Raw genomic sequence first — 14293 nt, 5'->3', positions numbered from 1 at the left:
TATTTATCCAAAAGAAAGAAAAAGGCTATAATTATTTATTCAGGGCTTTTTCTTTATTATTAGCCCAAAGCTATAATTAACTAGTCAAAACAAAAGTCCATAAGTGATATGAAATTTGCATGAAATGTACATATTTATGACCTTGCTATAGAGCATGGTAAATTGTTAGCTCTTTGTATTTATAAATAAGGTAAGTATATCCTGTGTGAGAGGAGCTGTCACCCTGCCAAGTCTTCCTTGGAGAGAGGATGTAGCAGTGCCTCATAGAACAGACCATATAGCTGGAAGCAACATAAAGGGGCACATCCCAAATGCATATAGCAAGATAGAGAGCTGCAGAGAAGGCTGTACTTTCCCTCGGAGATTTAAGGCTGCACTGTTCAGTCACCAAAAATGACTTTTAAAGCCCAGAAAGGGTAGGAGAAAGTTAAAAAAAAAAAAAATCTTCACAGTCATATTTTAGGCTCAGATATCTAAAGAATGAGAAGGTTCACAATATAGAAATCCCACTGCCCTGAGCTGTGTCCCTCTTTTCTGACACTATCATTTGGAAAATTCAGATTATTGTGAGTCCTTGCTCCCTCAATAAATGAGACTGGGACATACCATTCCTAGCTGACTGTGCGGGCCAAGAATTTCAATAGTTTGGTTTGTTTTTGATGATATATAGATGAACTTGTCAGACAACCAGTGGCTCCAGTTTGTCAGTGATAGAAAGGTTTCCTGAGATGCAGGATAATATCAGGCAAACTGGATACCCTGACCACAGGGGAACAATTTATTAATTTTCCAGCATATATTTGTAAGGTCACATAAAGAGAAGTATAAAATGCCATTAACATTATCAATATAGTATTCATTATTATATTAATAGATAGTATTGAGTATGTCTTATAAGTTGATGTCTTAGCTAAGAATATTATATATTTTTCTATTATATTTTCTCAGGAACCTGAGACATAACAATTAATATCAACATTTTCTAACTAAGAAATAAGGCTTCTAAAGATTAAAAACTTGGCCCATTATCGGTCATTCTTCTGGTAGGTGGTAGGACAGGGAACTAGAAATAAGCCTCCCTCCAAAGGCTTCCTTTTTAACCACTTTGCTTTAGAGGCTCTCCATCATTCAGACGGAATTTAATGAGTACTTACTGTGCATGCAACACAATGTAATTATAGGAACACATGTTTTACAGAAATAGAGTCAAAGGGGTTTAGTAGATTGCCTAGGGTAATAAAGCATCTATTTGGAAGAACCAGATTTTGATGCCACAGCCTATATTCTGTCCCCTGTACCATGTTGCTGTAGCATCCACCTCTCAGAGCACCAGGATTTTGGAGAAGGCCACTTAATCCTTACCTTTCCCTGATGACCCAGTTTTTCACCACTCAACACGATCTATACCTGAAGTGCCCTTAAATTGCCATGTAGCTTGAGAAACAAATCCAATGTATTTGAATAGACAGTACATCCTTGGACTTGATGAGTTAACTGAGGACCAGTCAACATTCATACAACTTCATTTACTTTTAACTTCTTTTATGTTGAAAATTGAGAGACCATATCATTTTAGGCTTCACAGACTGCTTTTAGGCCTATTTTAAATTATGCATTCTAAAAGTAAGCCAATTTTTCCATCTCTGCTACATTTCTTGGACAGTTTTAAAGAGCCCATGAATGTAGTTTGGGGGCATCGAAATAATGATATAAGAAGATCAAAACTGAACCAGAAATTAAATGACTTCAAGGTGAGAAAAAATGTTATTATCATAATGAATTTCTAATTTATATGACTTAGATACTATTTCTTAAGTTCATTAACTTTTTGGCTTTTGGAGGCAATTTCAAAATCTAACAAAACATATTTAATTATCTTTTCTACAAATGTGAATTTCCTTTATTATAAAATATGTGTAATATGAATATTGAAAGTCAGTTAGACTTTAAATTATTTTAACAGGACAAATAGTAAGTAGCATTTTGTTGCTTTTTGTTTTCTTTTTCACAAATAAAATATGTAATTGTAATCAGATCATAGGGGCTATTTAAGGATTGTCTCTAGTTAATTCTATTTTTAAGTACCAGCTTTCTATAATAGATGCTCAAATAAATAACATGTACTTTTCCACTTTAAATGTTAACCAAAACAGTTGGAGTCTATCTTGTGGAAATAAATTATCAGACTATGATCATTGACTTAATTAGATGCATTTTACATTAAAAAGTGAAAAACATGAATTTTATTAATTTTATGTTACATTAGTTATTGTATAAATGAATTTGAACATTTATTTATTTTAATAGTGTACTGTGATGGTGAAACATATAAGAATATATTATATGCTTGACTTTCGCTTAAATAAGTAAACTAATTTGTGTGCTTTTAGCATCAGTATTGTCTAATTATCTTCAAGTAGTACCAAAGTGTTTCAATTTAAATTACATTTTATTATTATTTAGTAGTAGCATATTGGACCAGGGGAATCATTTCTTTTTATTTTAAGTTAAGTCTTCCAAGGTTTAGGATATAGCTCTGTGGTAGAGTGCTTATGTAGCATGCATGAGTTCCTGGATTACATTTACAGCATAAAACAAAACTAAACAAAAAACTGTTTCAAGGTTCAAGTTTTTTATTCTTCCAAAACATTGCTTTTCTTGAACAGTGAATATGAATATTTTTGAAAAAATATTCAGAGCTCTACTGTTTAGAAATTTATTAGTAAAAGACTGTCCCTTTCTGTTTTTTGTTTTGTTTTGTTTTGTTTGCCACAAACCCACAAATACAAATGCAGAAATCATTCTAGCCTTCTCTTTAAGCATTGAGGCTCTTGTGTGCAACAGCCCATGTTAGAAATTATGGTTTTGATCTTATTTTCCCATTCTGCCAATTGAAACATATCATAGTCTTTAAAGCTAGTATCATAGTATCATAGTCTTTAAAGCTTCCAGGATTTAGCATGTGACCAATGACCCTCAACTTACAAGATATGCCCCAAGAGGGATTACATGACTTTCCCTTTCTTCCTGAGCTTTGTAGAGAAAGTGCAGAAGATACTAAATGGCAAGCAGGCAATCATTAGATGGGTAGGCTCTTTGATGTATTTTCTCTGAAATCGCATGTGTCCCCTAATTAATTTAAAATATGGGAAGAGATTGTCAAAAGTCAAAGTTGAATATAGCAAAGTTATGCCAAATGAAAATTTTCAAGATAGATCCTGTTGTCATTAATGTTAATGAAATAATAAAAAGTGATGGATAAACATGGCAGAGATCCCTTGGGTGAAAGGTGACTTCCTCAGTGTTCCCCCAGGGAAGCCTAATTACACAGGCCACTCTTTGTCAAAATTATATTAGGACTGCCTCTTAAGGAAAACAGTGCTCCTTCTCAAAACCTAAATGTGTTTTGAAGAACTATTTAACCCAGAATAGCACAACATGTCAGATAAATGCCAGTTTCATTTTATTTTTTTGTTTTTTTAAATCTACAGAGGACTGGAGTTTTAGGTATTACTCTGGACTTTGACAGTTTTAATAGGAAAATTGATACCTGGAGGTGGAAATTGTGAGCTTTGTTTAAGATAGCTTAGTTGAAGTAAGTGTGCTAAAACAAGGCATGGTCTTGTGGTTCTCGCTGAAGTAAGATTTGAGTAACTGTGTATGCAAATATCCTCTTTCACATGTGCCATGTTCCATTTTCAGTTGTCTATTCCAAACTGACTATTTTTTAAATGTGCTATATTTGCTTAACATGTGTTATTGTTGCAATTTGTGTTCCTCTTACTGGATAGATATATCTTTTCTTTTATTGTTTATATTACTACTGCATAATCCTTAATATCCAAGAGTGCAAGGGCACAAGGGTAACAACTTGAAACATTTCTACTGCAAATTGAAATGCATTTGATTCCAAGAAAATGACCCAGTATGTGGAAATTTGAACATAGTAAAAATATTTTTAACATTTGATATTTATGTATGTGTAGGGGTTATTGTCATGTGGAAGTTTGAGAAATATATCAAAGTTGCTTACTTACTTGTATGACTTCAAAAATAAGGAAAAAAATATAAGGATGAACGTTCAAGGAATATGTTACTTCTTAAATTTAAAAAAAATACACAATAGGAATAGTGGCATATATATAAATGGTGAATTTTCTTCCTCTATACCTATAATTTTGGTAAATCATATATTGATGCTGGAAAATTAGATAATAGAGCAAAAGATAGTCATTATAATTTTTCATTTTTGCAAATGTGAAAAAAATTTAAAGACTTTAATAATGCCTATTAAAATAAGATAGACTACAACATCAGAAATTACTCTTAAGAAATCTCTTCTCTTGAGAAATAAAAACTCTGAATGGAAGGATATAGCAGGAATTAACTGAAGGAATATGAACTAATGGATGAAAGATGATGAGCCTAGGAGTGTAATTTAGGCACAATCAATTCCCATTCCTAGGTTCTTACATTTTGCAACATTGTTTCTAGATGTATGGAGAATTGGTCCATATTAAAAATACGTATTCTTCTAAAGCCTAAGATAAAGTAAGCAGAGACTAGTATTACCTTTAAAAATTTTCAAATATCAAACCATCTTACTGGATAGAATATTTCAAGATCTAGTTAATAATTAAATTGTCTTCATATTTAGTCTTTGTATAGCTTATACCAACTGCAATTCAGTGAATTACATCTTTTTCATCTTTTATTACATTTTAATCTCTACATTAAATTATGCCTTATATCCAATTTCACACTGTCATTGAAGTTATTTGTTAAAATACTGTACTTCAAATAACGGGTTTTTTTTCCACTGCTGTCAGTAACTAAGACACTTGGTGTTTCATACAAATACTTCACTCCACTTGACAACTTCCACTGCTCTTCTTGAGAGATGCCTTGCGGGAAGGGTGTGGCTTCACTGTCACAATACTGTCATTGTATGTCCAAGCAGAAAGGAAGCAGGGATGTTAGTTTTTTTATTTATAAATATGGTACATATCATACCTAACTAGATGGACTTAATTATCCTGTCCAGATATTATCGTGAATCTCCTTTGACCCATGCATTAGCTAAAGTTCTTAAAAAGTCAAATGCTCATAATCTTTTTACTGTAATATAACTACTAGTATAGAAGTTTGTATTATTTCTATTCTCTTTAAAATTGTATTTTACCAATAATACTTGAAAATATTAGGATTAACAATATATTGATACAGATTATTTTCCATTTAGACACAAATGTGAAATTTTAAATTCATGTTAATTTCTCAATACATAGAGAAATTTGAAAGATATAGGAATTTTGAGATTAGAGCAAATTTATTTTTATACAAGTAAATTCATGAAAAATTTCAATCAAATTTATGCAAATTTAATATATAAATTACAATGTACTAAATTACACTTAACTATGATATTTATAATATTTTTAAGAAAGTTGTAAATGTCTAGCAAGTCAAAGAAGTTTCCTAAATAATAGCAGTTTCTTTGGATGTGATATTATAGAAATTTTTTGATGATTAGTTAAGGTACATTTATTAATTATGGTTAAGCTATTTAAAACTAAATTTTTAGTCATAGGCCTCTTTAATAGATATTATGAAAGACATCTGGAAAATGCGTTATAGACACAAAATTTGCAAATGATAACAGCTTGTTGAAAAATTCATCAAAGAAAATCCATCTTTGACCATGGATCTTTGCTAAATATATTTAAAGGCTGAAATCATTAGCAGATTTTCTATGGATTAAGAATTCTTAGCAAAGTGTTTGACCTGAAAGGAGAAATAATTATTTAAATATGGGTCTTTTTTAATGTTTACTAATGCTTTCCATTATAAAATTAAACGAATTATAGTACTCTGTTAAATTATAGTTACTTTTCTTACCTTGCCTGCTCCAATCATAGTTCTTTTTGTTGAGTTTTAGAAGATAAAAAATATTTTCAGGAGAGTGGTTTTAATTCGTAAAAGTTAAGTTCCAGTCTCATACTTTATTAGTTGTAGTGTTGAGTTGATTTTTGACATATGTAGATGCATCTGAAAAAAATACCAGCATTTGTAAAGAACAATGAATAAAATTGCCTTGAAGAAAAGGAATTTTGTTCAATAAATATTTTTGGTAAATTAATATGTGATTTTTTTAAGGCACAATTTATTCAACATAAAGCATTTCATTTAACTGAAGGCTTATAGTAAATATTTTCAATCCTTTAATCTTCTAAATATATTTTTATAAAATTGTGTTGTTAATTACATTTTAGGGGTTAGGGAAGGTAAAATGTTCAATAAAATATTTTGCTTTCTGGGATTATAATTGAAATACAGTTTATAGTAAACATTATATTTTTTGACAGTGTCATATATAAGCTAAATTTTTATTAAAAAACTAAATGAAATTACATTATTGTAGAAAATGGGAGGGGTTATTTAACTATGTATTTTCTACATTTATGAATTTTTTTATAAATGCAAGCCCCAAAGTCTCCAATTTTTTTAGTCTTTCTATAAGGAATAGTGATAGACATTTTAATAAGTTTGTTAGAGTACTACCAGCATTCAGAGTGCTTCTAAAGTGGGGATTCAATTTCAAGATGTAGGAGAGAATTGGAAAATATTTTATATTTTAATTTTGCTATTAGAATTAAAATTGATAAAATAATATAAAAAATTTAAATGATGATCAGTAATCATTCTTCTCAAAGTAAGATATTTTAGCTCTCTGGTCGTATGGTTAATTTTACTTATAGTAAACATACAAGGGATAATCACATTCCAAGGTTCTAATACATCTTTAATCATTACTATTTGTATGAATTATGTAAATTATTGGAATTATATCTTGGATGATTCAAATTTGTGATATGGTGTTTTACTTGATATATTTGTCTTAATATTTAGCTTGACACACCTATAATTCAGAAATAATTTCATTTTATCTACAGTAGGCAGCTGAGAGATAAAATGGAAAACCACCAAAATCTTTGGCAAAGTTAGAGCTTCCATATTCCTACTGAAGGTTCTTCAATGGTTATGAAAAACTTTTTTCCAAAACATGATAACTTTTAAAATAATTATATCATTAAATATGCACTAAAAACATGCTGTCAGGAAATGAGAAATACTACAAAAATGTGTATAATATTATGTAATTATCTGGCCTTCTGATATGAGTAAGTAAATGATAATGTATTTGCATTCTGCTTCTATTGTTAGAATTGGAGAAAAAGCACTAGGATAGCACAGCAACCGCAATTTTGCTGGAGAGTCAAGAGATTCACTCTTGATTTTGAGTCATAATATTAATTTAGAGGGTTTTTTTTTGTCCTTAATATATTTAAAAGATGTCAGCTTCAACTCCTTTGGGTATGAATATAGTATATTAATCGTATCTGGAAGGTAAAAATGAAGTCATTTAAAACTATCCTTAGATTCGTTTTAGTATGCACTACTGTCTTATGATTTGGTCTGGAGCTTTGCAAAACGAATATTTAAAATCAACCATATCACTAGCTAAAACAATCTATTTAGAGATATGAGGTTGTGTTTTGGCAAAATTCAATCACTGGAACAATTTCAAACTGCTTCAGTCCAGAAGCTCTTGGGAAATAATCATCATTGTCCAAGCAATCATCAATCCTAAAAACTATATGATACTAAAAGTGAAGGTTACAAAGCTATGAACTAATAAATGTCAAAACATTCTTTAAAAATTTTAATGTCATTTGGTGAGGATAGTTAAGCTCATTTTACTTAAATTTGTTTTTATTGGAAGTAGTGGTTACACCAAATTGCTTTAAACTTTAATTACAAAGTAAAACTGAATATAGTTCATTTGATTTTCTCAATGATTAAAGTAAATGACTGAGTGTATATCCATAGGTATCCACACCATGGGAAGAAAGCAGAGAGCAGATATTTGCACATTTTCTATATTGCTAATGGATTTCTATAAATATAATGAACATTTTTAATAACTCCATCTCAGTTTCTAATTACTCTCATTTAGCACTTTGCATTATGATTTTTCCTTTTGACTATGTGTTGTAAAGTAATAATTTTCTAAACTACTTTTCTCAAGCTCTCTGTTGAACCGTCTAAGAATTGTAATGGTAGTGACCATTAATTGTCTGAAGTCAGCATTTTCAAAGCAAGTGTGTGTCATTGCTTAATTCACATAACTGTAATGATAGAGATTAAGATTGTCTAATTTATTGAATTTAGCAAAGTGAAACATTTAATGAGTTGGTGCTAAAAGTATGATTGAAACACTTAGGCATAAATTTCAGATTTTTTTGTATTTATATCTTGGACTATTAGTCTGTACCTGGACACATAATAAAAGTTATCTGTTTACTTAATTTTAAAGTGGGTGTCATGTCATTTATCAAAGATGATAAGCCACATTTAAGCACTTGCATTAGAAAAATATGTCAGCACATGCTTTTGTAAACTTTGTGTCAAAGAGATGAAATCAGCAATCAACTCAATCAGATATATCAACATTTCCATTAACTTTTAAACCATTAAGGTCACTTGGCAGAAACCTCACCGTATTGGCCATCAAAGAAAAATTCTTTCTCTCCTCTCCTCTCCTCTCCTCTCCTCTCCCCTCCCCTCCCCTCCCCTCCCCTCCCCTCCCCTCCCCTCCCCTCCCCTCTCCTCTCCTCTCACACACACAAGTTAAAAACAAATGTTAGCACTTGTTTCAGATATTAAGTAGTCTGGGAGTTTAACAAAAGAGAATTTGAAAAAGAAATTATTATTTCTCCTCAAGTGCAAGTATAAATTTTAAATAGTTTACTCTACATATAACTATACCCTTAGGTCTTTATTCCCCTTTATTTATAAAACACACAAACATTAAAGACAATGTTTTGAAGCTAGGATGTTTGTGATGGATTCTGACTTTAAAAATAACTCATACTTTATTGAAAATTGTAATTTTTTCTCTCTAAACAGTCACAATTGCTGCTTAGGAGATTGATAAAGGCTTAATTGGAAAACATTACTTTGCATATTATAAATCAAGAAGCTAAAATAGTATATCTCACTTTCATAACATGAATTTTATGCATGTGGTTCAGACATGGCCTTCAGAAACAGAGAGCGCTAATCTTTTATGTAAGTCAGTCCATTTGTAGGAGTTGCAAATATTCATGAGAAGCTGTCAAAATTTATGAATTACTAAGAATGCCTCAAGATTAGATAATTAACAGTTAAGCAGTGTGTTTAGGTGACTACTGTTAGCTGAGGATGTTAAGTGAGTGTGTGCATGCATGTAAGCATGTGCATATATGTGTGATGTGTTAAGTACGCATATTTGTTTTCCCTATATATGTACATGCAACAAACTATTGATTAAATTGAAAACATTTTCACAATTAAATTTAGTTTCTTATAATCAGTTATGAAGGGAATTAAAAATAATTTGTGTTAGATAAAGACATAGGCTCGGCTACTTATCTTTTGTTACTAACATTGTGTTCCCCATTCTGTGTAATTTTAATCATGTTCATCTTAAGATTAACAGTTGCTGGTATTGTATAGTTTGCATTTTAATTTATTTATCATGTTATTTCTAAATTTCATTTAATTGAAGTCATTTCAAAAGCATTGAAATCTTAAACCATTCAGTTCCTTAAAGGTGCTTCATGTGTTTTAATAGGCTTCCATTGTGTGTTTTTGCAGCAAGCTTAGTAGTGGAGGAGCGAACAAGACAGATGAAAATGAAAGTCCATCGATTTAAGCAGACAACAGGGTCTGGTTCTAGTCAAGAACTTGATCGCGAGCAATATTCCAAGGTAAAATCAGTAGTATCCAACCAATAGTCTCCCTTTTAGAAATTTGTAGTTTGTGCATTGGCCAGGATGAGCCAGCACTGTTACATGAGTTGTCACGGAATGACAATCTTATTACTGTCATTTCTCCTAAAGACTGAAAAAACTCTCCTTCCTCTTGATATTTTCACAATATATAACTTTTTTGAAATATATTTATTAACTTGGAATTAATAGTTTTCTGAAATGAAAACATAAATACTTGATATTATAAGTCACTTATGGTTGACATTTGTCAAGTTTACAAAAACAACAAGATATGTGAAGCTGTTTTGTTGCTTGAATATCATTTAAATATTGCATTTAAAATATCAAGATACATATTTATAGTCTTAACCACTTTTTCAGGCTGATGTTGATTATAGAGATTTCTTAGTGAATGACTAAAATTATGTTGTGAGGTTTCTTACTGATTAGTCTTTTCCAAAAATTTTTTAGTTATAGATGGACACAACACCTTTATTTTGTTTATTTATTTATTTATTATATGGTACTGAGGATAGAACTCAGTGCTTCACATGTGTGAGGCAAGTGCTCTGCCACTGAGCACAAACCCAGCCCTTGATTAATCTTTAGTAAGGATAAATAACTGCTTTCAAACCCTTAGAAGCTGAAGTCACACAATTTCAAGTGCCAGTAGCATTTATTCTACATCAAATATTATTTTCTAAGGAGTCTATAAGATGCTAATTACTGTCTAGTAAGTTTAATTAAAATATAGAATTTTATACTTTAGGAGGTAAGTTATGTATATTATCTGGTTTACTTAAAAATCTTTCTAAAATTACTGCAAAAGTAGCAGCATCCATTATAGGTCAACCTTTGTTATCATTTGATATAAAGAAATCTTTTTGGAAAGAATTACTGATTAGAAAGCAAAGTAAATAAAAAGAAAACACACTAAATTAATATAGTTAGCCTGAAATAATGACTAGATAAACCTATTTAATTTTAAAGCTTAAAATATGGACTAGAAAAACCAATAATGCATTTTCAAAACTTGAAAGATAGCCAATAAAAAACAAAACACACTTTTTAAAAAAAGAAACAGATATTCAGTGAATAATATAAAAAAAAGTAAATATAGTTATAAAATTTAATTTGCTACCCATACTAACACAGAGTTATTCATGCTATAAAGTCTGTCACTTTACACTTTATGTTAGATGAAAAAGGGTTTTCAATATACAATGCATAGGGTCACTGTGATCCAGGGATGCCAATTCCCGAAGAGTTTATAACAATTTTTTAAAATGTAGATTCAGTAAAGGTAAAACACAAAATTGTTAACCAGAATATTTTCATTTTGTATACAATTGCTGATTCCAGCTCTGTACATCTTTTCTGCAGCTTATTCTTTATGTTATTACCACCAAGTCAGCTTACTTATCTGTCACTTTTATTTTACAACAAATGGGATAAGACCTAGAAGACGGAGTAATTTAGGGTTTTGGTTTCTTTTGTGTTTTTTTTTTTTTTTTTTAATCCTTCTCTACAGTTAGAAGAACTTATTCAAAAGGTTTTTTGAACTGGAAGGACTTCATTAAAGCCAGAAATACTTTATTGATTTCTTAGCATTATGTCAGAGGTTAAGGTCAAATAGAACTGCCAGGGGAGGTTGGGCCCCCATAGCAAGCAGGAAGGAAGGAAGTAAAGAATCAGTAAAATACTGACAGCCTTTTGGATCATTCTGAACTAGGACTCCAATCCTTAATGAGTTCATCAAAAAACTTTGCAGAATATAGAGCTCTAAAAGTCCAAATCATCACTAATACTTGTAGTCATGGTAAATCAAATGTAGGTTTATCTTGTTTGGGAGATACCCATTCTGTGGCTCATAGCAATTTAGAACTTGAAAGAACCTCAATATAGTATTTTATTTCAACTACTTATTTACCAAAATTTTGAACACTGAGGCTCTGAAGATAGGTGACTTACTGAAATTGATAAAGCCTCTCTGTGGAGTGATTTGGGACTTAATTTTTTATGCTTCTTATATTGCTGAAATGCATATGTTACTCCTGCTTGATTCAAAGGTTCCCATTGACTGCTAATTTACATTTGAATATTCTATCCTCCCTCCCCCCTTTACATAGGCATCCTCTGTCTTTTATTGCATTTGAATATTTTAAAAACATTGCTTTCAAGTATATTACTGTTATTCTTTAGGAATATATTGATTAACTCTAGCACTTAATAAAATTACTATAGCTTTTAATGCCAGTAAGTATGAGATCTAAGGTATAGTAGCTTTAAGAACTTGTAAGAATAGATGATGGGAAAATATGTAAAATAAAATAGCAAATGATTAGCTCATTTTTTACTTAATATGTCAAGTAAAATATACATATTCATATTGGACTAATACTCCCAATATTATTTTTATGAACTTTTTAATTGATACATGAAAATAAAAATTGTACATGTTAATGGGATTTAAAAGATGGTTTTAGTAGCCATTTCAGCTAGTTCAAACCTCCCTCATATACTTGAGAAATTATCTTTCTTGTTTTTTAAACTTTTGCACCAAGCATTTTAATATATTCTGAAAATATCTCTTTTTACTGCTTTAATTGAGTGTCAGTATTATCATAAATATAATAAATTAAATTTTGAACTTTATTCTTTTAATACCATTTCTATTTATTTGACATTTTAGATGAAGCAATACACCTTTGTTGAATGTATTGCCAAGTTAAAATAGTTAACTGTTCTTAAAATACTTTTAATTAAACATCAGAACTATGTATTTTTTCAGGGCATAAAATAATCTCATGAATATAATTCCTGAGATGTTTTTTGAAACGTGGCACCTCTTTAAAAATATTAAGTAATGCTAACATCCATACTGAGTAAGGAATTATCACTAACTTTGCTTTTGAAAAGACATAAAACTGCTTTGGCATCCTTAAAATGTGTCTCCAGGTTATTTTTTCATTGATGTTAGTCAGAGTTGCATGCTTTAATGATGGGTTGAACTCATACTTGGAGGGTAATCACATTTAGGCATTCACATTTTGAAACTGCTTATGTTTCTGTAACACAGGAACAGTAGCCAAAACTGATGGGATGTGTTTTGTAAGGTAGCTGCCGAGTATTTATTATTGCTTACTTCTAAAAACAGCAGCCCTATATTTAGAGCCTTCCTTCTCATTAATGACTTATTTTTCTGCTCTGTGATCAGTAAAAATTCCTCCTGGGAAGATCCTGTTCTTCAAAATATAATTAATATATTTCCACTAAAATACTAAATTGTTTAATAAGAAATTTAACCATACTCGATGCAAAGACCTATATAGCAAATTGAGTAAAGAAATGGCTTGTAGAAAGGGAAGGTTTTGTTGGAGAAATACTTCTATTTACACTCACACACACTTGCTCTGTAGTCTTATTACTTAATGTTGGCATTACCAAATAAAGGGAGCATTTCTTCTGGGTGTCAATACAATGCTAGAAAATCTCCTATAACTGGATAAATTCTTAGGGTATTAGGTCCCATTTATTTCTATTTCTTTCTTGGAGAAGCTATCATTCTAATACATTTGGAAACATAGTCATTACATCTCTTTTATCATGATAATATATTTTTAAAAAATAATCCAAGAGCTTAGTTTGTACCCCAGCATATATTAAAACTCAGTTTGTATTCCACAATGACATAAATTGTACCACATCTACTCTACAAATTAAAAATAATTGTGGTCAAAAATCAATCATGTCAGGATTGTATGATGAGATATGAAAGAACTTGCTTGGTAGATTGAATTATCACATTAATTTCAAAACATTAAGCCATATTAATTTTAGATCAAATAAAATTATATAATTAGCTTGGTTCAGAAAAATCATAGCATATGTGAATTTCCTTTGGATTATAATCTACCATATGGCTTTTAAAGGTAAATACAATTATGAAAAATACTTTAGAAGAATAATTTTATGCATATTTTATAATTTGGGAATTGTATTCATACCTGATGTAAAATTCTTTGACCAATATATACACATGAGATGTGAAGAATTAAAACATAAGTATTTTAAAACTAAACTACTCTTATATAAGGAATTATGAAGTAAATGTGAATCCTTTATCTAGGGTTATTTTTATAGTTTTTTAAATACATTTTGTATATATAAAGCCAGGTTTTAGCATGAGCTTATGTAGTATATTTTAGCAAGACAGTTGAGATTCATTAAAACTCCTGATTTGGATTATCAGATAATAGATGACTTTTTTCTGAGGGTTCAATGAACATTGATAGATAACAACATTATTGCTTATAAATCTAAAATCAGATTGCTTAGCAGGAAACTTAAATATTCAAGTGTTTAGTTATGATTTCTTTTATTTTTATGTAAGAATTTATAGTATTTTACCTTCTAATACCTAAGAAAACTCATATGTTATAAATTTTTAGTTTTATATAATTATATTACCTTACCAT

The 14293-nt window shown here is 30.1% G+C and overlaps 1 protein-coding gene across 41 annotated transcripts in view; it reads left to right on the top strand.

Annotated features, from left to right (window-relative positions):
* Window positions 1–14293, top strand: part of Rims1 (regulating synaptic membrane exocytosis 1) — a 451978-nt gene that overhangs the window by 349194 nt on the left and 88491 nt on the right. For 27 of the 41 annotated variants that reach the window (XM_071613918.1, XM_027928014.2, XM_027928042.2 and 24 more), the window contains one exon: window positions 9700–9812. The exons of the other annotated variants lie outside the window; for them this stretch is intronic. In XM_071613918.1, coding sequence (XP_071470019.1) covers window positions 9700–9812 — 113 coding nt within the window. The remainder of the gene's footprint in view (window positions 1–9699; window positions 9813–14293) is intronic. 41 annotated transcript variants of the gene reach the window in all.

The sequence above is a fragment of the Marmota flaviventris genome, chromosome 6 (assembly GCF_047511675.1).
Source record: "Marmota flaviventris isolate mMarFla1 chromosome 6, mMarFla1.hap1, whole genome shotgun sequence".
NCBI classification, from domain to species: Eukaryota; Metazoa; Chordata; class Mammalia; order Rodentia; family Sciuridae; genus Marmota; species Marmota flaviventris.
The sequence above is the reverse complement of the archived record's forward strand: the minus strand, read 5'-3'. Positions and strand labels throughout refer to the sequence as shown.